Source organism: Nyctereutes procyonoides, unplaced genomic scaffold, assembly GCF_905146905.1.
Source record: "Nyctereutes procyonoides isolate TBG_1078 unplaced genomic scaffold, NYPRO_anot_genome, whole genome shotgun sequence".
NCBI lineage: Eukaryota > Metazoa > Chordata > Mammalia > Carnivora > Canidae > Nyctereutes > Nyctereutes procyonoides.
In genome coordinates, this window is record NW_026575146.1 from 74,323,032 (window position 1) to 74,350,566 (window position 27,535).

The 27,535-nt window shown below is 41.6% G+C and overlaps 1 protein-coding gene across 1 annotated transcript; it reads left to right on the forward strand.

The window, feature by feature from the left end:
• The first annotated feature begins 18,667 nt into the window (after positions 1–18,667).
• On the forward strand, positions 18,668–21,644 carry BSPH1 (binder of sperm protein homolog 1). Its single transcript, XM_055310238.1, has 3 exons — positions 18,668–18,761; positions 20,986–21,117; positions 21,502–21,644. The coding sequence occupies exons 1-3, from the start codon at positions 18,668–18,670 to the stop codon at positions 21,642–21,644; spliced, it is 369 nt and encodes a 122-aa protein (XP_055166213.1).
• The last annotated feature ends 5,891 nt before the right edge of the window (positions 21,645–27,535 follow it).

Genomic DNA, 27,535 nt, shown 5'->3' on the forward strand with positions numbered 1-27,535 from the left:
AACTCCTAGGTTTGGTGTCATGCATGCTGTTTTACTTTCTATCCCCAGAGGGCAGTGAAGAATAATTTACTCTTACAGGGAAGAAAAAATACATACACTGTCATTATGGAGTGGACAGTGTAACGGGAAGGAGAGAGGTAGGAATTTGTTGAGCACTTACTGCATTTCAGGCTACACATTCAACACACATTATGCTACTTGGTTCTCACAAATGAAATGATAGCTATTTTAATCGCATTTCACAGATGAGGAAGCTGAGGTTCAGAGAAGCTAAGTGATCTGAGTTGATTACACAACGAAAAAATGACAGAATTCTAACCCACATAAGTGGCTCCAAGGGCTCTACTCATCATGGGGATCTTAAGCATAGCCTTAAACCCTCCTCATGGATAACACCCATCTCTGGGTGGATATTAAAGTACTTTAATAGGGCAGCCCGGGTGGCTCGGCGGTTTAGCGCTGCCTTTGGCCCAGGGTGTGATCCTGGAGAACTGGGATCGAGTCCCACATCGGGCTTCCTGCATGGAGCCTGCTTCTCTCTCTGCCTGTGTCTCTGCTTCTCTCTCTCTCTCTCTCTCTCATGAATAAATAAATAAAATCTTTAAAAATAAAAAATAAAGTACTTTAATAATCAGCATTTACCATCCTCACTAGCCATAATTTCTACTAGCTCTATTTGCCTCTGTACCATTTCCTTAATGACACATAGATGTGCCATTCTCTGTAGAAACAACAACCCAGGATTGGAATTGGTGGTCTGGTTTTGTCTTGAGGCTCAGCTACTATCACCACTTCTATTGCTGGCTACCAGTTTTTGAGCACCTACCATATGCCACTTTCTAACAACCTGATGAGCAGGCATGATCAGCTATGTTTTACAGAAGATTGAGACCAAGATTTGGGAGATTAAGTAACTTATCCAAGCACCGCAGGTGGTAAGTGACAGATCTTGGGTTCAACTGCAGTCCTGTTTACATCGGTGTCAGAGTTCTCAAGCTCCATAAACCACTTCCCCTCCATGGGCCTGTGTTCCCTCACCTGCAGAGTGTAGGTTAATAACTCCTGCCTCTGGGGGAGCCCATGAGGGTCCAGGCAGATCCTGATGTGAAAGTGTCTTTCCATTGTAAATTGTTACTTGTGTTTATGATTAATTAAGGCAAAGATCAGGGCAGCTCAGGGGAGACATCAGATGGCACCAATTCTTAGCAACAAATCTAGATGGTGGATTGGGGTAAAAAATATCCCAAGGCCATTGATTTGGGTCTTCAAACAGGTAGGTGACGCCATTGAGCACTTGGGTCTGAGAACACATCCTTTCACTTGGCTTTCCTGCTACCTATTGGAGCATTTTCTGATTTTTTGTTGTTGTTGTTATTTTTAACCACAGCACCATGCCCCAAACTTGCTTTGCCTGAGTGATGTCTCATTAGCTGCCTACCTGCTCATGACTAACTCTGACTGGTGGTTCAGACACTGTAGTTGGATGATGTACCTTTGATTGTGGAGGATTAGCAGGTCCTGGTTGAAATTCTAACTCTACCATTTACCACCTGGGTAACCTTTGGAAATTGCTTAAATTCTCCAAGCCTTAGTTTTATCATCTAAAAAAAATGGGGATACTGGGGCGCCTGGGTGGCTGTCAGTTAAGCATCTGCCTTTGGCTCAGGTCACAAACCATAGGGTCCCTGGATTGAGCCCCATGTCGGGCTCCTGGCTCAGGGGGAAGTCTACCCCTTTCCCTGCTCCTGCTCTCTCACTGTCTCTCTCAAATAGATAAATAAAATCTTTTTTAAAAATGGGGTTACTAATCTTACCTATCATTTAGGGTTGTTAATGGTGATTACATGAAATCAGTAAAAAATAACAGGTAATACTCATTGAGTGTTATACACTATTCTAAATTCATTATGATCTTGGTAGTAACACAAAGCAGGGGACACTAGTATTATTTCCATTGCATATTTGGGGAAGTTGAGGCCCAGAAAGCTAAAGTATCTTGCTTAGGATCACAAACCTCATAAGTGATGGGGGTCCTACCTGAACTCTGACAACCTAATTCCAGAAACTGGGATCTTAGCTGCTGTGTGACACTGTCTTCAGGCTTACCATGGGATCTAATATGTGCTAAGCACCCCAAAAATGGCAGCCAAAATCACTGTTCGTACCAGACCTCTCCAGGCAAACTTTACTTCTGAGTGTCAAGGTTGTATTTTCAACTGCCTTCCCAGTATAGCCATCTATACTTGAGATGCCCCTCAAATGCCTCCAATTCCAAGATTCAGCTCCTGATATAAAACCCCAAATACACACACACACACACACACACACACACACACACACACCACGACTTGATTTAATTGTACCATGTTCTCTATGGTCTGAATGTTTGTGACTCCCCCAAGTTCATATGTTGGAATACCAATTCCCAAAGTTTTGCCAGTAGAAGGTAGGAGTGATGAGGTCATGAGGGTGAAGCCTCATGAGTGAGATTAATACTCTTATAAAAGATCCCCCTTGGGGATCCCTGGGTGGCGCAGTGGTTGGGTGCCTGCCTTTGTCCAGGGCGCGATTCTGGAGACCCGGGATCAAGTCCTACTTCGGGCTCCCGGTGCATGGAGCCTGCTTCTCCCTCTGCCTGTGTCTCTGCCTCTCTCTCTCTCTCTCTCTCTCTCTCTCTCAGTGTGACTATCATAAATAAATTTAAAAAAAAAGATCCTCCTTGTGGCACCTGGGTTGTTCAGTGGTTGAACATCTGCTTTTGGCTTAGGTAGTGATCCAGGGGCCCTGGGCGAGTCTCACATTTGGCTCGCCACAGGGAACCTGCTACTCCCTCCCCAGAGTAAAGCTTTCTCCTCCCTCATGTCCCATCAGTCATCAAATCCCGTGGCTTCTACTTCCTGAATGGCTCTTGAACTCAACATCTTCTGTCTCTCCTGGTCCTGCAAAGTCAGGCTTTCCTCTTCCCTCCCCCAAATGGTTGTCGTTCCCTCATGGATCCTGGACTCTAGGCTCTTCCCTGTCCTGTCTGCAGGGCTGCTGATGGGGCCTCCCTTGGGGCTTGCTTTTTTTCTTTTTTTTAAGATTTTATTTATTTATTTGATATAGAAAACCAGAGAGCACAAACGGGGGGAGCAGCAGAGGGAGCAGGAGAAGCATGCTCCCTGCCAAGCAGTGTGCCCAACTCAGGTCTTGATCCTGGGACCCTGGGATCATAACCTGAGCCAAAGGCAGACACTTAATGACTGAGCCACCCTTGGTGCTTGCTTTTAAGCATTCATTCAGGAACAGATATTTACTGATATTTACTGAACCTGTGATATGTGGGCTGCAGGGCTAGGGGATGAGAGACAGCAGCGTGTGAGACAGGCCCGGCCCCTGCCTTCCTGGGGTTGGCCATCTTCAAAGGAGCCAGACCAGAAGGGAATAAACCAGAGACAAACATGTAACTCTTGCTCATGATCATGGCAAAGATGAAGGCCAGAGGCTTCGGTAAGGAATAACTGGGGCAAGGTGACTTCTGGTTAGGAGGCCAAGAGAGGCTCTTCTGAGAAAATGACATAGAAACAGACCTGCAGGAAGAGCGGGATATAGACATGAGGGGAGTCGGGGTCATGGTGGCTCATCTGGGCAGAAGAGGCAGGATGTGAGAAAGAGTTAGGTATATTTAAGGAACAACTGAACCTGCTGTGTCTGGGGCTGGAGCAGGGAGGAGTGAGGCCTGAGAGATGCTTGGTGAGGTAGATGGGGCTAGACCCTGCAGAGCCTTCTTTAGATTCTAAATGAAAATGGAAGCCACTGGAGAGATTAAAGAGGGGGCAAGGGGCATCCATCAATTCACAATTCTCCATCACTTCTATAATACAACCCACCGTCCATACCTGGCCTTCCCCTAAAAGCTTATTCCTTATTGCTCTTGTTCTCCCTTGATCCACCCCATTTACACTAGGCCTTTCACTGCTTCCAGCACAGACCAAGCTTCCTTACACCTCAGGGCCTTTGCACTTTCTCTTTTCTCCACCTGGATGCTTCCCCCCAGGTATCTGCATGACTTGCTTCTTTGTACCATAAAGGATGTTGTACAAATACAAGGAGTTGATACGGACTGATGCTCTGGAATGTTAATGAGCCTACTTGGATCAAGACATGGATATTAATAGAAAATATTTGGAGGTGGTTCAAGACAATGATTGAACTGTAAAGTGATCTTTAAGATCCAGATCTTTAAGAACCAGACACCCACGTCTGGAACATTCAGGTTAGGACCTAGTTATTCCTTGCTCACTGGCACATTCAAATGCTGTGGAGGACCCTTTGTTCTGGGCCATGGGGTAGTTGGGGCTGGCATCTTGCCATTGTCACCATATTATTAGCTGGTGGGATCTCTGAGAAGTGAGAATGAGCAACTAAGGGCAACTATGAGATTCTCCATTTAAATTTTTTTACCACAGCTGTGTATGACTTTCACAATTAAAAACAATAATTTTGCATATGCAATCCATATGCATATATAATATGTAAATATTACAGATGTGTTTGTATACACAAATATTCACACATTCATCCATCTTTCCTTCCATCCTTTCATCCATCCATCCATTCCTCTTTCCATCCATCATCCATCCATCCATTCTTCTACCATTCATTTTTTTATTCATCTATCTAATAAGTATTCCAGAACCCTACCATCTATATAGAACTGTGGCAACTACCAAGAGGAACTGGACGTGATTTCTGACCTCAACAGAAATGAGACATGGGCACCAATATCTATCACCCAACATGGAACAGCCACACCAGGTAGTATAAAGGTGCTGAGAGTGTCCCCAGGAGGCAGCCTAACCCACCGCCTCAGCTTGCTCTTTCTCTTGAGTCAAAAATGTTACAGTGGAGCCATGAGAAGACAATGACACCCAACCAACCAGGATTCAAAGACCCCCTCTCCCATTTATCTATTGGGTGACCTTAGGAAGATCATTTGACCTCTCTGATCTCTGGTTTTCAAGTTCTCATCTGTGGAGATTACAATCCAACTATGGAAGCTATTGTGGGAATTATAGGAGCTCATGGGTGTAAAATCATGGGACTTTTAGTGTGGCTTCAAAATACTGAGTCCTTCTGCTCCTTGGCAGCAGATGATGATTCCATGTGTGAAACAAAACCTCAGTGTGAGACCCTGTCACACACACACACACGCACGCACACGCACACGCACATGCACACAGATGCATACACACATGCACTTCTTCTATTATGCATTCAGGCAGCCTTTGGAGGGAGCAGGGTCAAAACTTCAGGAAGATGTCTGAATCTCCACTTTCTCCTTCAAGAAACAGGGAGAGTGAGACTTACCTTAGAGGGATAGTGCAAAGATTCATGCAACCATGTAGATAGTAGTTGACTACCAGGAACTTAATGGGCAATTTGTCCAGGCTAGTTCTCTTTTCTTCCATCTCTTTTCCCCAAACTTGGGGTACAGGCAGCCTTCCGTAGCTTTACATAGCTCAGACAGTCTGGCTTCACCCACCCCTTCAAGTTTCTTAACAGAGAAAGGAATCTGCCCCCACGGCCCCCTTCCCCACTTTCTCTGGCCTTCCTTTCCCAGAGCTCCAGAGCACTGTCCAGCATGGCGGCCACCAGCCACTTGTGGGCTCTTGAGCACTTGAAATGTGGCGAGTTTTCATTGCCCCATGTTGTAAGCATAAAAAACTTACTGAGCTCTGAAGAAGAAGTATGAAAAGGAAGAGAATATAAATATCTCATTAAATTTTTTGGTGTTGATCAGACATTAAATGATAATATTTGGGATATCATGGTTCAAAAAAATATATTGTTATTTTACTTTAAAAAAAATGTGGCTACTGCAAAACTTACAGTGATATTTATAGCTCATGTTATTCTTCCTCCAGAGGACAGGGCTGCTCTAAACCCTCCTTGCTGTGGGGGCCCCCAAGTCCCACTTCTCACACCCCTCCCGAGTTTCTAGGTTGAGGTGTACCTTTGAGAGAGTCCTTCTTGGCCCTAGCTGTCTCCACGAGCCCTCTTAAGGTTCTGCTCCCCAAATCTCTGGATTATTTGGGGACAGGCCCGACCGCTTTGGCCCCAACCTGTCTGTAGGAAGACACTGCAGCTTCCCAAAGGAAGGTTTTCTGTAAGTGGTTACAATCAGGGCAGTTTGGATGGGATAGCCCCATGAATAATGATGCCCCAAGATGAGTTTATGCATATCCATGAGGCCCATAAAATTCAATCATGTGTTATGTTAATGGGATCTTGCAGAGGCTGGGGTCATGAGCAGAATATTAATAAACAGAGGAGAAAGTGCTCCTGGATATGCAGCTACAAGGAAGTGGACAGGTTTTAGGTGAATAATGCAAGAGCAAGAGCCCTAGAATTTTCTAGTGAGAAGGGAAGTATGGGAGAATCGAAACCAGCAGCTCTCTGAAATATATTATCTCATTTTTCCTCATTTTAAAATTCCATTCTACCATTCTGAAAATTTTGTAAGTCTACTGCCCTGCCTTAGTATCTTTTAGGATTGACACCATAGGGATCCCTGGGTGGCGCAGCGGTTTGGCGCCTGCCTTTGGCCCGGGGCGCGATCCTGGAGACCCGGGATCGAATCCCACATCGGGCTCCCGGTGCATGGAGCCTGCTTCTCCCTCCACCTGTGTCTCTGCTTCTCTCTCTCTCTCTGTGACTATCATAAGTAAATAAAAATTAAAAAAAAAAAGGATTGACACCATAGAGATTTACCAAATATTACCGTTGATCACAGGTAGGACCTGTTGGTTTTAAGGATGAGGAAATGGAGGCACAAATGTGCTCGGGGACTTACCAAAACCATACAGCAAATAGGTGGGGAAAGTGGGACTTGGAGCAGCTGAGTCTGGAGTCTCATTTTATTGTCACTTTGGTGCCAGGTTCTCATTTCACAGGTTTGGGGGTTTTCCAAATAAGAGGCTTATGGTCTTCGTTTTCTGACATGGCAGCCTTCTTTCCATATCCTAGTTCCTGTCTCGGTCTCTGCCTTTCCTTCTTTCTCTGTATTGTGGAGATCCACTCTCTCTCAGCCTCTCCTGTACCAGCTTTCTCCCCCCTCTCCCTTTTGCTCTCTGCCCTGTCTCCTTTTCCCTCCTCTTTATCTCTCTCAGTCTCTGGTTTGCACTACCAATCTCTGTGTGTCATTCTAACTAGAATGTCTCACTCTATATATGCATACATTTATTTTTTTAAGATTTATTTATTTATTCATGAGGGAGAGAGAGAGGGGCAGAGACACAGGCAGAGGGAGAAGCAGGCTCTTTGCAGGAGCCTGATGCAGCACTTGATCCGGGATCCTAGGATCACGCCCTGAGCTGAAGGCAGCCGCCCAACTGCTGAGCCACCCAGGCATCCCATATGCATACATTTATATGCATGTATATATACATGTGTGTGTTCCCTCCCTCTTTCTTTTTCTTAGTCCATCAGCTTGCCTCTGTTTTGCTCTCAACTACTCCTTATTTGAATATAGGAATATAAGGGGCACCTGGGTGGCTCAGTTGGTTAAGTGTCTGTCTTCGGCTCAGGTCATGATATCAGGGTCCTGGGATCAAGTACCACATCAGGCTCCCTGCTCAGCAAGGAGTCTGCTTCTCCCTCTCCCTCTGCTGCTTCCCCTCCTTGTGCTCTCTCTCTCTCAAACAAATAAATAAAATCTTCAAATTAATAAAATAAAATAGGAATGCATATTGGAATCACTGGAAAGCTTTTAAGAATAAAGACTCCCAGACTCCAGCCTAGACCTACTGGCATTTGTAATTTTTTTAAAAACAGCTTTATTGAGGTATAATTGGACATGTTTACTATCTGATTATGAGTTTGGAGATATGCATATACCTGTGAAACCACCACCACAATCAAAGTAATAACATGTCTATCACCTCCAAAAGCTCCCTCTGGTCCCTTTGTGTCTGTTTTGTTTGCAAGAACACTCAACATGAGATCTCCCCTCTTAACAAACTTTAAGTGCACAATACAGCATTATTAGCTATAGGCACTCTGTTCTACAGCACATCTCCAGAGCATATTCATCTTGCATTGGTGAAACTTTATACACATTGAACAACAGCTTTAGAGGCCTCGTCTTTTCATTGGAACCACTGGTCTCCAGGGAGCCCTAAGCCTTCTTGGGGTATCTTCCAACACCACATTCTCACACACAACACAGAGCGAGTTGCAATCCTCTTTGCTAGGACCCCAACAGGGCTCTATATTTCAAAACAGCGTTTCTTTTTTTAAAGATTGTATTTATTTATGAGAGAGAGAGAGAGAGAGAGAAAGAAAGAGGGGGGGGAGGGAGAAGCAGGCTCCATGCAGGGAGCCCGATGTGGGACTCGATCCCGGGTCTCCAGGCTCATCTTCTGGGCCGGAGGTGGCACTAAACCGCTGAGCTACCCGGGCTGCCTTCAAAACACCTTTTCTGATACCACCCACTCTTGCTTAGAGTGGTACCTTCATGAGGACAAGGCTGGCTCTCTTTTCCTCAAGCTTCCTATGTATCGAGAGATGACACAGCTTGACACTAGGAATGATGTGCTTGACACCCTGGTAGGGGCAACAGTGGATGCCACTGGCACATCTAAGGCAAGACAGAGCATAAATGGGGCCCAGGGGAGGTGGAGGCAGAGAGCCTTCCCTGAAAAGTTTCCCGTGTCCTTCCGTAGTGAAGAATTTTCCTAAATCCCTCCGCTTGTGAGGTACAGAGGAAAAGACAGTGGACTGGCACTTAGCCAGCTGTTCATCCACTATAACTCATGTAATTCCCCCCACAAGTCCTGTTAGGCAGATGCTATTATCACTGTCTTAGAGAAGAGGAAATGAGGGACCGGGCTCACACAGCTAGTAGCAGACAGAGCTGTGAGCCTGGAAGCCCGACTTCAGGTCCAGGAGTGAGAGCACGGATGCGCTGAGGTTCAAGGTGAGGGCAGGGGGTAAGTGTTTGCACTGTCTAGGACTGACTTGACATTAATACCTAGCATACTCAAGGAATTCATGCAAATTGCAAGAAAAAGGCAAAGAACCGAGTAGAAGCGCAGGAAATGAATAGGACATAAATGCTGAGTGGTTTATTGTAGCAAGAGAAGAAATGCTCAGTTGCATTAGTGTTCAGATGAATGCAAATTTAAGTAGAAGTGAGGAATCATCTGGTATAGGTTAGACCTAAAGTTGGATTTTGATCTTGTTATTTGGCTAAAATCTGTTTCAATTCTGACCTTGGCCTTTGGCCAGCCAGTCCAGTTGCCTCAACAGGTATCTTTCTTGGAAATCCCTGAATGCTTATTTGATCAATGACTTTTTTTTTCTTTTCATTTTTCCAAAGACGTACAGATGGCCAACTTGATCAACGATTTTTGTGATCATGTTGGCTATTTTCATTGTTAATATACACAGCATGCATTTTAATTTGCAAAACATGGTAATGTTAACAAGGCATGGTTTCAGATTCATTTTTAATGTTAATATTTACCTTCAAATATGAGTATGCATTCTAGACATATTCTAGACATCTTATGTACTTTATATGTAGACATTATGTCAGTGAGACAATATGTCAATTTGTTATGCAAAAGCAAAACATGACCCTACTCATGTTATTGTTAAAAAATAGCTTTTGGAAAGCCATTAATTTTATGAAAAAATTAGTTATTAAAAATTTTCAAACAGGCATAGAGAATAAAAAAATTATTGATATGAAGATTAAGAAAGTTAATTTTCAGAAGAACATTATACTCCTTTAGGGTACAATATTGGGATGATTTAAAGTATCATAAATAAAGCAGAATAGTAGAGATTAAGTGTTTATGTGTATCTACATCTAATAATTGCTTGGTATTCCACATTCATACTCTTAAACAAAATCTTTAAGAGTCACATTTTTTCCCTGAAGACCACATGTCTTCCAAAAAATCCTGTTTCAGAAGCCTTCCAATAGTACAAGCATAAATTAAAAGCAAAATGATAATTTTGCCACTCCTATTGTTAACTGTGTAAAACAATCTTTCTTTCTAAATATAATAAAAACATTAATTTTTAAAAATGAGATACCCTAATACATTTTGTTCTCTCCAATCAAATCTCAAAACACCGGTTATACAAAATATTTTTAAAAAACATTCTTTCAGGTCTATGGAAGCTAAGAATTTGTTTTATTTTATTTTTAAGATTGTATTTATTTATTCATGAGAGACACACAGAGAAAGGCAGAGACATAGGCAGAGGGAGACTCAATCTTAAGACCCTGGGATCATGACCTGAACCAAAGGCAGACGCTTTCACCACTGAGCCACCTAGGTACCCTCTAAGCTAAGAACTTACACAAGTATTTAAATGATTGCTGTACATGGTCAATAAATTTTGGTAGTTGAAGATTTTTGAGATTTGCTCAAGCAAATCCTAGTTAACAATGTTCTAGAAAACACAGGATTCAGAAGGGCCTGGACGGCTCAGTCAAAAGAGTGTGCAACTCTTAATCTCAGGGTTATGAGTTTAAGTCCTACGTTGGGTGCAGAGATTTATTAAATAAATAAATTAATTAAATTAAAACTTCAGAAAATATGTGATTAAAAAAGTTTTCCCTGAATTATATTCAGGCTGTGCAAAAGTTTAGTGAGACTATGAAAGTGTGTCGATTCTTAGCCCATTCACCAATGCTCAGACATATAGAAATCACAGAAATTAAAACTTGCCAACAAGATGTGCTCATGAGAAACTGTCTCCATTCATTAAGTGATTCTTGGATCTCACATGGGTAATCACAAAACAAATGTGACCGAGTAAATATTTGGAGTGGGAGGTTTGGTGACGTGACTTGCAGTTGTGATTGACACGGAACAGAGATGAAGGCAAACACAAGTGGTTTAGGATTTGCAAGTATGTGACATCTTAATATCTGTGGTTTTGTATTCATAAAGTGCCAACCCTCAGAACAAATGATAGTGCGCCAAAGACCAACTATTATGTTGCAGAACATATTCCAGAACTGCCTTACCACGTGTCGGTGAAAGATGTTCAAACAAGAAGGGGAAGTGGCTACTGCTTGTTCACATGCTATCTGAACAACAAAGATGGTGAATACAGCATCTCCTGGCCCTCTGGATCATGAAGGGAAAACTGCCTACGACTGACACCATCTTACAGACGATGGTCTGTGTACAGCAGAGGTAAAGGCATGACGAAGCATTGTGCTCTGAGATTGGAAGTATTCCTTGGCAAGATATATGTATGGTTTCAAGTCCCGGGAAGAGGAGAAAGTGGTTCACATGAAATGAATGCTGAGATGTTGATAAGAATCGCCAAATGCCAACTTCATTGTCCTATGTGGACATCTATCAGTCCAAGATTTAGGGACAATCTTTCTTAAGTGACCATAGAAAGCAGTACATGAAGACAAGAATGTTAGAGATAAGTAAAGACAGAGATCATTTCTAATTAGAATTGGAATTCAAAACTCTTGAGTAAGCTTTGGTTTCATCTAAAAATAAAATCTAGGGTGGCTAAAATAAAATCTAGGCTCCTGGGTGGCTATGTCAGTTAAGTGTCCAACTCTTTATTTTATTTTATTTTATTTATTTATTCATGAGAGACACAGAGAGAGGCAGAGACACAGGCAGAGGGAGAAGCAGGCTCCTTGCGGGGAGCCCAATGTGGGACTCCATCCCAGGACCCCAGGATCATGCCCTGAGCCAAAGACAGATGCTTGACCACTAGGCCACCAAGGTGCCTCAAATGTCCAAGTCTTGAACTCAGCTTAAGTCTTGATCCCAGGGTCGTGAGTTCAAGTCCCATGCTGGATTCCACACTGGGCATGGAGCCTACTTAAAATAAGTAAATAAATAAAATATTTAGAAAAAATAAGAATAAAATATATTGTCCCAGAGCAGAAGTCCCACAGTTGAGAGCCTCCAATTTGATGGGTGTTGACATTTTGATGGTTGTAATTTGGGGTCAAGGCTTTCCTTATTGTTTGTTCCAAAGGAAATTCTCATCTTACTAATAATATAAAGGAGACATGATAGACATACTTTTAACTTAAAGTATATCAGTGAAGACTACAAGAGACTTCAGAATTCAGTCTTACTTCTCAGAGTTGTGAGATGTAGGGAACCATAATGTGACATTGCTTATTCCTCAGAACTGCAAAGCCACCTGCAGCCCACTGGGTGGACTGCCATGTGTCTCTGGAGAGCAGAGGCCCAAACCAGAGATCCACAGAGCCTGCACATGGATGCTTGTATCTGGAAGCAAATCTGCATCTCCAACCAGCCTCCCTGGACTTTCAAAGACCCAAAAGCACCAAGACATAGATAAACCTATACTCTCATGGATCCTTGATGATCATGGAAACAACCTGAAATTCCTTTCTGTGACTTACCTAATCCTTGCATAGTTCTTTTTCTGCATTTCTTCTGATGTGAGGCAGGTGGCCTAGCTTTGGAGCAGAGAGAGGAAAAGAGGAGAAGGGAAGGAGAGGACGTGGAGGACAAGGGTAGAGGGAGGAGGGATAGAAAAAGCAGGGGAAGGATAAGGGAGTGAGAAGGAGAAGTGGCATTACAAGAAGGAAGGGGAGGAGAGAAAGGAGGAGTCTAGGGGAAAAGGAGGAGGAAGGAGGAGACATGGAAGAGACAGGGGTGTTGGCTATAAAATCCCTGAGGATGAGCTGGTCAACCAGCAGTCCCTGAGGGGAGGAGCATGGCCCTGCATGTGGAGTTTCTATTGCTCTGGGTCTGTTGGCTTCACAGTGTGATTGGTCCTGAATATGAAGGTGAGTAGCAGTGACAGTGTCGGGGGTGGACATTTAAAAACCGAGTCTTGCACATCTCCTAACATATGTAATCAGACTTGAGATGCCATGGAGAGGGTAAGAGCCATCCGAATTTCACGTACCCTGAGAAAGAAAAATGTACTCTCTCTATTTTTCAAGTATTTCTAAGAGACATGAGCCACTGCTAGGCTTTAAAAACGCAAAAAAAAAAAAAAAAAAAAAAAGAAGAAGAAGAAGAAGAAGGTTTGACTAATAAAAATGAAAGAATAAGAATGCAGTTTGGAAAATCCTGTTGAAAGAGTCGTGTTACCTGATAACTGTGTCTCTCCCTTCTCACCCTACTATATTTTAAATGCCTTGTTCGAGTCTTTGAAAATGGAACTGAATTTTGGCAAGTCTGTTTTATTCCTTAACCAAAATCGAAGGGCCTTCAACGACTGTAAATGACAACACAAGAAGGGAGTTCATCACAGAGGCATTTCTTACATATTTGATGGGGATCGCACATAGCTGTGAAAACAATTTTTTTGCAAAAATTTTGCAAAGCGATGGTGACCACTGCTTTCTTATCTGTTAGAATATTTGTTTTATGCTTATGTAAAAATAACGCTTTTGTCTCAGACGTTGATTCTTTCATGAGATATCACTTGTACGAACATAGAAAAGAAAATATAAATGCAAGAAGCTGGTTAAGGTGTTCCTAAAATTTTTCCACTTTTAGTGCCTGGCCTCCTGAATTACTGATGTCGTATTTTCCCATGTGACACTATCTCAATGGTGCCCAGAGTCTTGGTGAATGAAGACTCCCCAGTGGGAGGCATGTTAGCTGGTCTTTGCATTTACTTGGTGCTAAGTGCACTTCTGAGTCTTTGCAGATGTTATTTATTCACGCTGTCCATCTCCACACACAAGTGTCTGCTTCCCAGAGGTTAAGATGGCCCCATTGTTGTCTCTGGGGGTTTCTTTTGAGCCACTGACATGCTTACCACAAGTGCTGATGTTGGCCTTTGGCTACTGTCATAGTACAGGCATTAACTACCGAGTCCCCACAGCAACCCAGCCTACAGGCAATAAAATAGCCATCAAGAATAAGGGACATCCTCATCCTGGAGACAGAACTGAGAAGCATTGCATTTTAGCATTTTAGAAGCCATGAGATGGGAGGTTTGGATCCCGCCAGGCCCATGTGATGCAGAGATTATGTGGCAGGAGTACCTCCAATCATGAGTCCACTGGCTGGTGGGAAGACAGACAGGAGACAGATGAGCCATGCGAGCTCAACCACCGACATGCTTCGAGTGACACTAGAGATGCGACTGATCTGGCAAGGCTTCACAGAGGGCCCGGTTGAATGATCTCGTTTCAGGACTAGACATTTGCTGTGTACGAAATGTAATTTCTCCACGGTTACAACCTATAGGGACACACTGAAGGATTACATGACAGTGGCCTCCCTTGCAAGGAGGACCATCCAGGCAGGCAGCCCCTGACATGCAGCGTGAACCCAAAGTTCTGGAGTTGTCACCTGCTGCCTGTGACCATTTCTGGGGGGATGAACTGCCCGTTGGCGGATAGCTAAATTTCAACAAAGGTTTGTGCTAAAATATGAATCTTGCACTGCAAGAGCCTTTATTATTTTATGGAGTGGGGGTGGGGGAGTGAGGGGACTCAGTGGTCCCTACTAGTGGAGAGCTGATCACACCTCCCAGCCATGGATCACCGCTATCCCACCTCCCTCCAGCAGGGGCTCCAAAGTCCAGCCCCCTCTTGGCCTCTCTGGCTCCAACCCAAGCTCCATCTGTGACCTCAGGCAAAGCTCTGAGTTCCCATACCCAGCACAGGAGAAGAATGATTCTTGCTGCCCCCACCCCCAGAGATGCTGGGAGGATGCCAGCCAGCATGGGTGAGGTTGTCATGTCATTATCACAGCTACCACCTGCAGGTATTAGAGAAGCAGGATACATGCTTGGATTTAGCAGCTAATGGTCACAGAGTGAGTCTGATTATTTGAGATACCTCAGCTGAAGTGGAATCATCCAATATCTGTTTCTCTGCATCCGGCTTATTTCACTTAGCCTGATGTCCTCCAGGCCCATCCATATTGTCGCCTACGGCAGGAGTTCCTTCTCTTTTAATGCAATTTAATTGTATTTATTTAATGAATTTATTTCTCTTCAATAAATTTCCAGGGCATGTATATGCCACATTCTCCTTATCCATTCATGCGTGGATGGACATTTATGATGTTCCCACATCTTGGCTATTGAGATTAATACAGCAGTGAGCATGAGAGTACAGATACCTCTTCAAGATCCTAATTTCAATCCTTTTGGATAAATACCCAGAAGTGGGATTACTGGATCACATGGTAGTTCTATTTTTAATTTTTTGAGCAAACTCTGTACTGTTTTCCACAGCAGCTGCACTGTTTTACATTCCGAGCACGAGTGCTCTGTAATTCTTTGCTGTTATGGTTAGTTTAGGTTTTCTTTTTAAAGCATTTAACCCATTGTGTTATGGAAACATTCTCACATACTCAAAAGAATTGCCCATGCCTCGCCCCTGTGGATGGCAGACACAATTTCTGGTGTTAAGCTAAGTACTTGATATGCATAATACACGTTTCTCATGACAATCCCATTAGGTAGGTACCATTATTGCCCTCGTTTTGTAGAAGAGAATTGGAGGCACAGAGGGGTTAAGTCATGGACCAAAAGTCACACAGCAGCCTAGGGACAAGTGAGTTAAAGATTCTGAGAAAGCTTATTTCTTGAGCCACATCTCTGTACTGTCAATTTATATTCTGAATGTGTCCTCCAACTGGAATCCTTCATACTTGTAAGTGTGAAAAAAGTAAGTCATTTCTAAATGCCTTCTTTATGTCGTATTTCCTACTCCCAGAAAAAAAAATTCATATTTTGTACAGGTTGCCAGTTCAACATTTACAGGCCAAAACACACCCATTGAGATCCTGTCTCTCTTCCAATCTCAGAGAAGAGCAGTTGAAGATCTGCGAACAATGGGCAGTTTATTATGTGATGCCTTAGCACTTTCTGTGAGATTTCTTGTAATTTCAATACTTGTGAGATACCAGAGTCTCCTAAACGTGAATCCTGGAGCCAATTTTAGTGAATATAAGTTCTCTATTGTTTGTGAAAATCGACTGCAAACTTGAATGAGTTTTCCATCTCATCAAGGAGAAAATAATAATAATTATTATAAGAAGAGAAATTATTATCATTGCAATAAAATAGTTACCATGAGATACATGCTTGCCATGTGCCACCTATGGTGCAGAGCCCTGATGTATGATTTCATTTATTCCTCACAACAAACCTGTAACACGGAACTGCAAAAACTTTTTTTTTTATTCATTTGAGACACAGAGAGAGAGAGTACAAGCAGTGGAAAAGGCAGAGGAAGAGGAAGAAGCAGACTCCCCGCTGAACTGGGAGCCCAAAGTGGGCCTCGATCCCAGGATCCCAGGATCATGACCAGAACCAAAGGCAGATGCTTAACCATCTGAGCCACCCAGATGCCCCAAGACCCTTTTTTATCGGATGCTAAAAGCAATTTGATCTTATTTTAAAAGCGAAAGACAAATAAGTAAATGTTTCCTTCAGATTGTGCCTTTCAGATAGTACTAAAAAGAAACAGAATAAAGCAAAAACAAAACAGAAAAGAATGCTGAAGTTATAGAACACAGTTTCCCTACTATATTGTAGCTTATTTTGTAGGAAGTTATGGAAAAAGTAAGTCATTTGTTTTTGTCTACTGATTTTTGCTTTGTTTTGTTTTAGAGATCATTTTTATTGTTCCTGATCATTAACGCTATTTGGAAAATACAGGGGTGTGTGTGTGTGTGTGCGTGTGTGTGTGTGTGTGTGTGTGTGTGTGTGTGTTTTAAGATTTTGTTTTCAAGTAATATCGACCCTCAACATGGGGCTCAAAACTCCAACCCTGAGATCAAGAGTCGCACGTTTCATTGACTGAGCCAGCCAGGAGCTCCGGAAAGTGCAGTTAAAGCAAAAGGAAAAACAAAAAATCACCCACAATTATACCACTGAAAATAAGCACCACTGAAGTTTTGATGCATCCCCTTCAAAATATTATCCTTACTGGACTACAATTTAGTAAAATATTTTATTTTATTTTATTTTATTTTATTTTATTTTATTTTATTTTAAAAGCTAAACCTAGTGAAATAAATATTTGCTAAAAATTGTAATGTCTTTGGGGGCACCTGACTGGCTCAGTCCATAGAGTATGCAACTCTTGATCTTCGGGTTTTAAGTTCAAGTCCCATGATGGGTATAGAGATTACTTTTTAAAAAATAAAATAAGGCGGCCGGGGGGCTCAGTGGTTTAGCGCCGCCTTCAGCCCAAAGCGTGATCCTGGAGCCCTGGGATCGAATCCCACGTCAGGCTCCCTGCATGGAGCCTGCTTCTCCCTCTGCTTGTGTCTGTCCCTCTGTGTGTGTGTGTGTGTGTGTCTCATGAATAAGTAAATAAAATCTTAAAAAATAAAATAAAAATAGGGGTACCTAAGTGGCTTAGTCAGTTAAGCATCTGTCTGCCTTCTGCTCAGGTCATGATCCCGAGGCCTGGGATGGAATCCCATATTGGGGTCCCTGGTCAGTGGGGAGTCTGCTTCTCCCTCTCCCCCTTCCTGCCACTCTGCCTACTTGTGCTCTTTCTCTCTGTCAAGTAAATAAATAAAATCTTTAAAAATGAAATAAAATAAAATTGTGTCTTTCAGATGATGATCTACCAGCTGCAGGTAAGTTGATAAAAATTCTTTTATTAGAATTTCTTTTTAAATTTGGCCATAAAATGTAAAGTTGTTAAGTAATATGCTTCTTTTCCTAGCAAGAAATTATATTTTTCATGAGAAACTACTATTTTATGTCCTTGTATATAACATAAAGTACAATCTATGTTAAAAGTAGTTAAGGAAAAAGAAGAAAGCAATTATAATATTACTTATATCAATTTTACTGTTAATATTTCCGAGTGACCAAATGTATCATCCCATACAACTTCATAATGTGATTTTCTTTTTTGCAAAAACAGAGTCTTATAGAACATAATGAAATAAGAAAAAGCTTTTTGTCATCTAAAGAGGAAGTGCAAATGTTTTCATACTTATAGGACCATCTTTGTTAATGACTGCAGTATTATAAAACTATATATTTTAGGGGCTCCTGGGCTGCTCAGTAGGTTAAGCATCTGGCTTTTGATTTCAACTTAGGTTAGGATCTCAGCCTTGTGGGATCAAGCTCAACATCAGTTTCTGGGCTCAGTGTGGAGTCTGCTTGTCCCTCTCCCCCTGCTTCTTCCCCCACTCCCACCCTCTCTCTCAAATAAGTAAATAAATACAATATTTTTCTAAAAAACTATATATTTGGGATGCCTGAGTGGCTCAGTGGTTGAGTGACTACTTGTGGCTCAGGCTTGATCCTGGGGTCCTGGGATTGAGTCCCGCATCAGGCTCCCCACAAGGAGCCTGCTTCTTCCTCTGCCTATGTCTCTGCCTCTCTCTCTGTGTCTCTCATGAATAAATAAATAACCTTTTAAAAAAGGAATTAATCCATAAACCAGAGAAAATAAGATATGCAATTATTGTATGATTGCATACTTTAAAACTCCCAGGAAAACTAATAAAGTTTACTAGCTTCAATAAGAGAATCTGGCTTAGTGGTTGGATATAAGATAGATATACAGTAGTTAATTGTTTTTCTCTATACTGGCAAGAACCCACTAGAGATGATAGTTAAATCAACAAGAAATGTTCAGGACTTAAATGAGTAAATGATAAAATCATATTGAAGAACATAAAGCAAGTTTTAAATAATAGATCATGCCATGTTCTTGGTTGGAAGACATAAGAATAGCAAGATAAATGTCAGCTTCAAATTTTCTTTTTCAGAAACTATAACTCACCTCCCAGAAATCAAAGGTAAGTTGATTAGAAACTTTTGATATTAAATAAATTTTCTTTTAATTGTGTAAAAATGGGGAGATGAGTGGGATTTTTCTTGATAAAATTATTTTTCTCTTTTCATAAAATTTGATAGGGCAGCCTGGGTGGCTCAGCAGTTTAGTGCCTGCCTTCAGCCCAGGGCATGATCCTGGAGACCCAGGATCAAGTCCCACATCGGGCTCCCTGCATGGAGCCTGCTTCTCCCTCTGCCTATGTCTCTGCCTCTGTCTCTCTCTGTGTCTCTCATGAATAAATAAATAAAATCTGTAAAAAAATTTATAAAAGTAAATGAGAAATTTAGAGAGAAGAAATATGAGAAATAGAGTTACCCTGATCTTTACTGGCACTTCACTGGCACTACTTTTTTAATTTCAGCCAATATAACAGAAAATACCTGATTTTAAAATTCACATAGGAAAAATGTCTAATAGTAATTAGGAATATTACAAACAAAAGTGTTCTGGAGAAACACCTTGTATTATCAGATATTTAAACAAATAACAATAGTAATACAAATAGCATGGTATCAGCCAAAAATGCATCAAATAATAAGTAATTTTGTCTGATGCTTGCTGGCTTCAGACCCTGCTCATTTTACTCTGCATCATCTATTTTAAAGCAAGACAGGAACAATCTGTTTTAAAGGTTAACATTTGGGATCCTTGGGTGGCTTAGCAGTTTAGTGCCTGCCTTTGGCCCAGGACGTGATACTGGGGTCCCGGGATCAAGTCCCACATCGGGCTCTCTGCATGGAGCCTGCTTCTCCCTCTGCCTGTGTCTCTGCCTCTTTCTTGCTCTCTCTCTCTATCATAAATAAATAAAAATAAATATTAATAAAATAAAAATAAAGGTAAACATTTTCAAATTGTGCAAAAGTATTTGAAATTTCATGGTGATGAAAATCCAGGTAAAAGAGCACATTGGTAGGAAAGATGAATTGCCATTGTCTTCTGAGAAAACAATACCCAGCAATGTTAACAGTTCATGTGTGCTTTAACCTAATAATCATGCTTTTGGGATTTCATTCTATAGAAATAAATGGTTTAGTACATAAGGATTTACATGCATGGAAAGTTTGCTTCAGCTTTATATACAGAAGGAAAATAATCTGAATAAGGGAAATATTGAATAAATTTAGCAAAACGCATATCACAGAATATGAATTTGCATTAGAAAGGAGTGAGAGCTCCAAAGGTTAAAAGCATACATTGGATAAATTTTCTGGCCTAAGTGGGTAGATGAGATGTCATTCACTGAGTAAGAATATAAGTGAAAGAGAAAGATGATGAATTCAAAAATTCAAAACTAGAGAAAGTTCTGAATGCTATTTTAAATGAAGGCCAGGAGGGCAAAAAAAAAGGAGAAAAAAAAAGATATGTTGGAAAGGATTTTTGTGATATGCTAAGTTAGAAACAAGTTATCGATATAAAGTATGATTCATTTCTTCATTTCAGGAGGTAGCAAAAAATCTGTGCATGTATGCCCCTACATGTATAAAATATACGGTTATATGTATATTGTATGGATATATGAATATGTATATATAACGTCCAGGTGTGCATGGAGAAAACTGTGGATAGATACAAACCAAGCTATATACAGTGTGTGTGTGTGTGTGTGTGTGTGTGTGTGTGTGTGTGTGTGTAAGAAGATAAAGAAAAGAAATGAAGGGGAAATTGCTTAAGAAGTCTCACATTTATGTTTCTAAGCTTAGGATAGGTTTCTGGAACTGGGGCCAAATGCTAAGCAAAATATCAAGAGTGCTTATACCATGCAAAAAAGTGCGACATAGAGAAGGGTTGAAAATAAGAAATCTGGGGGATCCCTGGGTGGCGCAGCGGTTTGGCGCTTGCCTTTGGCCCAGGGCGCGATCCTGGAGACCTGGGATCGAATCCCACGTCAGGCTCCCGTTGCATGGAGCCTGCTTCTCCCTCTGCCTGTGTCTCTGCCTCTCTCTCTATCTCTCTGTGACTATCATAAATAAACAAATAAATAAAAAAATTTAAAAAAAAAAAAAAAGAAAATAAGAAATCTTTATTAGTAGAGGTCCAACAGCTCTGCAGTCATGTGACCCAATAATGTTGAACAGAACCCCAGACCCTGGCTCTCATTTCTGGGCAACCAGGTGGGGGCAAAAGTAACTTTGTAACATCTCAACTAACACTCCCAGAGAAGGACCAAACATTTTTGTTTTCTCTAGATGGCAAGTGTTTCTTTCCATTCTACTACAGAAATGAAGTGTTCTATGACTGCATGAAGTTAAAGACAAAACACAAGTGGTGCTCCCTAAATGAGACTTACCAAGGATATTGGAAATATTGCTCTGAAGAAGGTGAGTGTCTTGCCTTGAACACCTCAGGGTGATTGATTGATGATCTTTGTCACCAGGGCTGTGTAGCTCAATGAGACCTGCCTACAAGAGGGCTCTAAAAAGGAAATCCACAGTCAATTAAATTGTGAAAATGAGGTTTGTGCAGGTCTCGGACAGTACTAAAATCACATTGCTCCAAAGACGTATTATGAGAGCTTCAACCACGTGACCTTGAAAAGAAAACATTTAGCTAAACCTCAATTCCACCCCAATACTGCTGAGTAGATAGGGCTGAGTGGGATGGTGGGTGCGTGTGTGTGCATGCACACATGTGTGCATGAGAGAGGAGGGCAAAGAGGAGGTACAAAATAGATTTCCTATTCTGATTGTCTCTCTTCTCTGTAGACTTTGCAAAATGTGTGTTTCCCTTCTGGTACAGACACATGATCTACCGGGACTGTACTGAAGATGGGGACGCGTTTGGGAAAAAATGGTGTTCGCTGACCCAGCATTATAACAAGGACAAGATTTGGAAATATTGTGACTGAGGGTGAGGTTTTCTGGGAGGGGCATGTAAAGATCTAATTGTTCTCATGGGAAATTCAGTTTCTTTTGTGAAGTAATCTCCAGTTTCTTTTATGGAAGGAGAAAGTAGGACCCTCTTTATAAGGTTTTATTTTCTGAGATATGAGTTGAAGGTGATTTGGCTGTAAATAACTTTGGGTTTTGGCCATTGATTATGGATGATGAGGTTTTGATATGGAAACCTATATTCTAGCCTCAGCACTTATACTTGCTAACCGGGTAAAATTAGGCCCTTAAAAAAAATTCTATGGACTTTGGGTGATAATAAGGTGTCAGTATAGGTCCTTTGATTATATCCACTGTCCCACTCTGTTAGGGGGCAGTGTTGGTTTGAGCGGGAGGCTCAACCTGTGTGGTACCTGTGTGGGTGTGGGGGGATTTAGGAACTCTCTGTGTCTTCTGCTCAATTTTGCTATAACCTAAAACTGCTCTAAAAAAGTAAAGTCTATTAAAAATGCATTACCTTAATATAGAATTTTTTTAAAAACAAACAAAAAGATTGATAACCGAGTTAGGAAAATAGGTGTTGACAAGATGAAGTGACAAAATGAGGCTCAAAGCAGTTTAGGGGGGAACCGCATGGACCCAGGTGACAAGATGAAGAGAGTTGGTGCCATGGTACAGCATGTGCCAGTTTACCCCAAGGGGTGGGACATAGTTTTCTGGAACCATCCACATCTCCTTGGTTACAGTTTATTGAACACTTGGGACAGACACTATGCTGTGTGCTTTATTCACATCATTATTAATCTTACCACGACCTAAGAGGTAAATATGAATGTCACCATTTTCAGAAACTATGAGTCAAGTGGGTTAACTAATTTACCAGGTCCCATGGCCATGACTTTGAGTATATAAAAAGGTGATAAGATAAAAAAATAAAACATAATGTATCATGTGACCCAGGAATTCCACCCCTGGGGATGGATATTCCCAAACGAATTTAAAGTAGGGACTTGAACAAATATTTCTATGCTGATATTCCTTTCAGCATTAGTCCAGTGGCCAATAAGGGGAAGCAACCAAGTGTCCATCAACAGATGAGCGGATGAACAAAATGTGGTGTATCTTGATGGTGGAATATTATTCAGCCATAAAAAAGTAATGAAGTTGATACATTTCACAACATGGATGAATCCTGAAAACATTATACTAAGTGAAATAAGCCAGATACAAAGAAACAAATGCTGTGTGGTTCCATTTATATGAAATAAATAGAAGAGGCAAACTCATAGAGACAGGAAGTAGGTAAGATGTTACCAAGGTCTGGGAGGAGGGAGGAACTGGGGAGTCACTGCATAATGGGTACCGGTTCTATTTGGGGTGATATAAAGCTTTGGAAATAGATTAGTAATCATGGTTGCACAACACTGTGCATAGAAGTAATGCCACTGAATTTAACAATAGTTAAAGTAGCAAATTTTATTGTGTGTATATATCTCTCCATGATTTTTAAAAATTAATAGTGTAAAAAAAGATACTAAGATTTATAAAATTTAATTCTATCCTGGGATGCAGAAAATAGACCTGTCAGAAGATGGTGTATCTCAACCATGGGCAGGTGCTCATACATTTATTACTCATCCTCTCCCAAAGCAAGAGTCTCCTTTACTCGTTTTCCATGAACTTGCCTGAATATTAACACTATATGGCTTCTCGTTGGCTGCACCAAAGCAAACATTGTATATCTTGAAAGATTCCCTTATTCCTCCCAGACCGTTCTTTCATATGACTTCTTGTTCCTATTGGCAGTCTTCTGACAACTGCAAATACACACAAAATGCCCCACCTAGGAGTAGCCTTTGCCCTGAAATAATTAATGGCCTCCGAGCTGACTTTCTGATTTCCATGAAATGGCCCTTTGCAATGACTGTCATTTCACTTAGGGCCACTCACCTGTGGTTGAAGATCCATAGAATCTTCCTTTCCCCCTTCCATCCTGCCCCTAGCACAAACAAGAGATCTCAGGAGAGAAAAGCTTATTTTATTTATTATGAACCTATTATATGCTAGTCAGTGTAACTATTAGATTCCATACAAAGTTTCCCCAAATCCTCATAACCAGCTTGCAAATTTGCCTTACTTTATTCTTCCCTTTATGGAAGAAGAAATCAAGGCTTAACGGAAATCAAATTAAATAACTTGCCCAAAGCCCTAGAGCTCACAGTAGGAAGGATGGTGAGGGTCCACTGTGTCTTTACCCTTTGTCTTCCCCGCCTCTTCCAGGGCATCTGGAAGCAGTGCTCCTGTTCCCTTCATCTGCTTTGTCATTCTTCATCGTTGTCCCTCATAAGGAAAATAGATGTGCTTAAATTTAAAAAACAACAACAGTTCTAGATTAATTTTCAGATCCTTGCCTGTTCAGATACTTCTTTATAATAAGTCTGCTTTTTGCAGACTTTTTAGGAGACATTTAGGAGATAAGCTCATGAATTTTTTTCTTTTATCTATTCCTATGTAAGCATACAGGATCCTAAGAAAATATTAAAATCTTTTCATAGCTGCAATTTGCCTCTAGTGGTCAAACGAATCACCCAGATATTCCTTATTTAGTGTGCCATGAAAGGCAGCCAGTTGCTTTTTCAACAATTTCCTGGATTGGCCAATGCAAATCTACATTAAACCTAGATCCATTATCCCCAGCTGCATTTAGGCTTTAAAAAGCCCGAAACAGATAATTGTATCAAAAGCCCACATAACTCTTGGGATATGTAAAATATTTAAAAACCTTCACCCTCAAATTCATCCATACCGAGTTAGAAAACATCTTTAGGAGAGTTTTTTTAAGCTGTGGGGTCACTGTTATCGATTCAGTGGGGCTTAAATTAAAAATGCTGGGGTGCCTGGGTGGCTCAGTCGGTTAAGCGTCTGCCTTCATCTCAGGTCATGATCCCAGGGTCCTGGGATAGAGTGCCACATCTGGGATCCCTGCTTAGCAGGAACCTGCTCCCCTGCTTGTGCTCTCTCATGCTCTTTCTCTCAAATAAATAAATAAAATCTTTTTAAATTAATTAATTAATTTAAAATGCTGCAGAATTGGAGGGGAAGTCACAGAGTATAGCATGTGTATGCAATGTACTATTTCTAATATTTTATGCTGATTTTATATATAGATGCCTATACACACATAGTACGTGGATAGGTCACGGGAATGTGATGTGCAGCATGGTGACTATAGTTAATGGTGTTGTAGCGCATTTTTTGAAGGTTGCTAGAAGAGTGAATCTTCAAAGTTCTCATCACAAGAAAAAAAATTTTTTTGTCATTTTCTATGGTAACAGATGGTGACCAGACTATGGTGATCATTTTGCAATGAAAAAATGTCAAATCCTTACATTTCACACCTGAAACTAATGCAGTGGTGCAAGTCAATATAATTCAATAAAAAATACACATACATATGTGCCAAGTCATATTTTCAAATGTATTCTTAGATCACGGCGCCCCCTAAAAATTTTGGAAGCACTGTCTTTGTGAACCCAGAAGACTCATTGTAATCTTTTTTTTTATAATTTTTTTAATTTATTTACGATAGTCACAGAGAGACAGAGAGAGAGGCAGAGACACAGGCAGATGGAGAAGCAGGCTCCATGCACCGGGAGCCCGACGTGGGATTCGATCCCGGGTCTCCAGGATCGCGCCCTGGGCCAAAGGCAGGCGCCAAACCGCTGCGCCACCCAGGGATCCTGACTCATTGTAATCTTTTATGAGAAATAGGAAATCTAAAAAAGAATGTTTTTGACTTATCTTTCTAGTCTTTGAATACTGGCAGAAAGGATTGTCTTTGAAATGGGCTTACTGGTCTCAGGAGAGCTGTGGGACAGGCTGTGACCAAGCCCAGGTGGTAGCAATTAATCCTTAAACTGTAAAGGGTCTTGGTTACTATACCAGGCACCAGGGATTACTAATCAGATCCTAGGGAAGGGTTGAGCAGAGAGACATCCAGTGGTGACAAATGGATCACAGGTTTTTCAGAAAGAAAATCAACTGAACGCTTGCTGTTCATTACATGGAAGAGCCAAAGAGCCAGCCTTCTACCAAATTTCCAGGCATGAATCAGTTCACAGAGTTGACCCCCCTTGAACAATTAGGAGGCTGGACAACCGTGAAGCCGTACACTGCTGTAATGCCACAGGTATACGCTTTCAGCCTTCTTGGTAGACTTCCCTAATGGGGCACAGTGTTTAGTGTCCAGGACCGAGGGAAATATATAAACCTTCCAGGGTCTCCTGAGTACTGGTTTTGAGTGAAGATTAATTTTCAAGGACTCGGACCACCACTGGGATCCAGTAATTCGAGTGGAAGTTTCCAGGAACATGAGACAGAGTCCTCACTTAAGTTCACTTTGCTCTTGGCTCAGTACAATACCAAACACACACCTTGCAATTATTTCCCCAGGTCCTGAGAGTTATATGGTTTGAATAGATTTTTCAGAAAGGTTTACTATTATTCACATTGGTTCCCTCACCTTTGGACTATCAAACATTACATCAGTGGTCATTGTTGCTAGTCTTTCATTAGAAGGTACACACAGAGAAATGCTCTATCCTCTATCCCTTGGGAATTGCAGAGACGAGTGGCACCAAAGAAAGATTTGAAAGATTGTTGTTACAATCCTATTCATTTCTCTAAAAGGAGCAGCAAAGGTATCCCTGGGTGGCCCGGCGGTTTAGCGCCTGCCTTTGGCCCAGGGCGCGATCCTGGAGACCCTGGATCGAATCCCACGTTGGGCTTCCGGTGCATGGAGCCTGCTTCTCCCTCTGCCTATGTCTCTGCCTCTCTCTCTCTCTTTCTCTCTCTCTCTCTCTCTCTCTCTCTCTCTCACTGTGTGTGTGTGACTATAATAAATAAATAAATAAATAAATAAATAAATAAATAAATAAATAAATAAATAAAATAAAAGGAGCAGCAAAAAAAGGCTGCTAAGAGTGCCCATGATGTATTACCATGTCAGTCAAGTGGTGACTCCTTTGGCAGCTGTTCTTCTAAATTCATCTCATCATCAGATACCCTGGTCATGGGTAAACAGCTGCTTAAAGAATGCTATTACGTGGTTCCATCTAACTGCAGAAGAAGCTGGCAAATATAGGGTAGTCAGCCAGCCATATAACCAGCTCCAATTGTGCTACCATGATGACGGCAAAACAAACTTCTGTAAGCAGCTCCCCATCATGACTCCTGGAACACATTCCACTTCCTTGGATTGAAAGAGCATCTTGTGGTAGGATCATTCTACAGAACTGACTTCCTCCTTGGGGCACCTACTATTTCCTGTGCAGTACCATAGAGATGTTCTCGGTTCTGCAGAGGCACATATTTAAAGCTATGTGCAGGGCAGCCCGGGTGGCTCAGCGGTTTAGCGCCAGCTTTGGGCGAGGGCCTGATCCTGGGGACCCGGGATCAAGGCCCACATCGGGCTCCCTGCATGGAGCCTACTTTTCTCTCTGCCTGTGTCTTTGCCTCTGTCTCTCTCTCTCTCTCAATGTGTCTCATGAATACATAAAATCTTTCTAAAAAATAAAATAAAGCTATGTGCAAAATGTGCAGGGCATCGTTACATGCTCTGAAGCCATCGGCAGTTTGAACAACACAAATGTAGTTATGAATGTTGAACCACATCAAAATTGGAATCTGGGAAAAGTACCCTTTAGAAAATTTCCATTTATTCTATTCCATTTGTCTACATCTGTCTTTATGTCAGTATCACACTGTTTTGATGACTGAAGCTTTTGAAATCAAAAAGTGTGAGGGATCCCTGGGTGGTGCAGCAGTTTTGCACTTGCCTTTGGCCCAGGGCGCAATCCTGGAGACCCGGGATCGAGTCCAACATTGGGCTCCCGGTGCATGGAGCCTG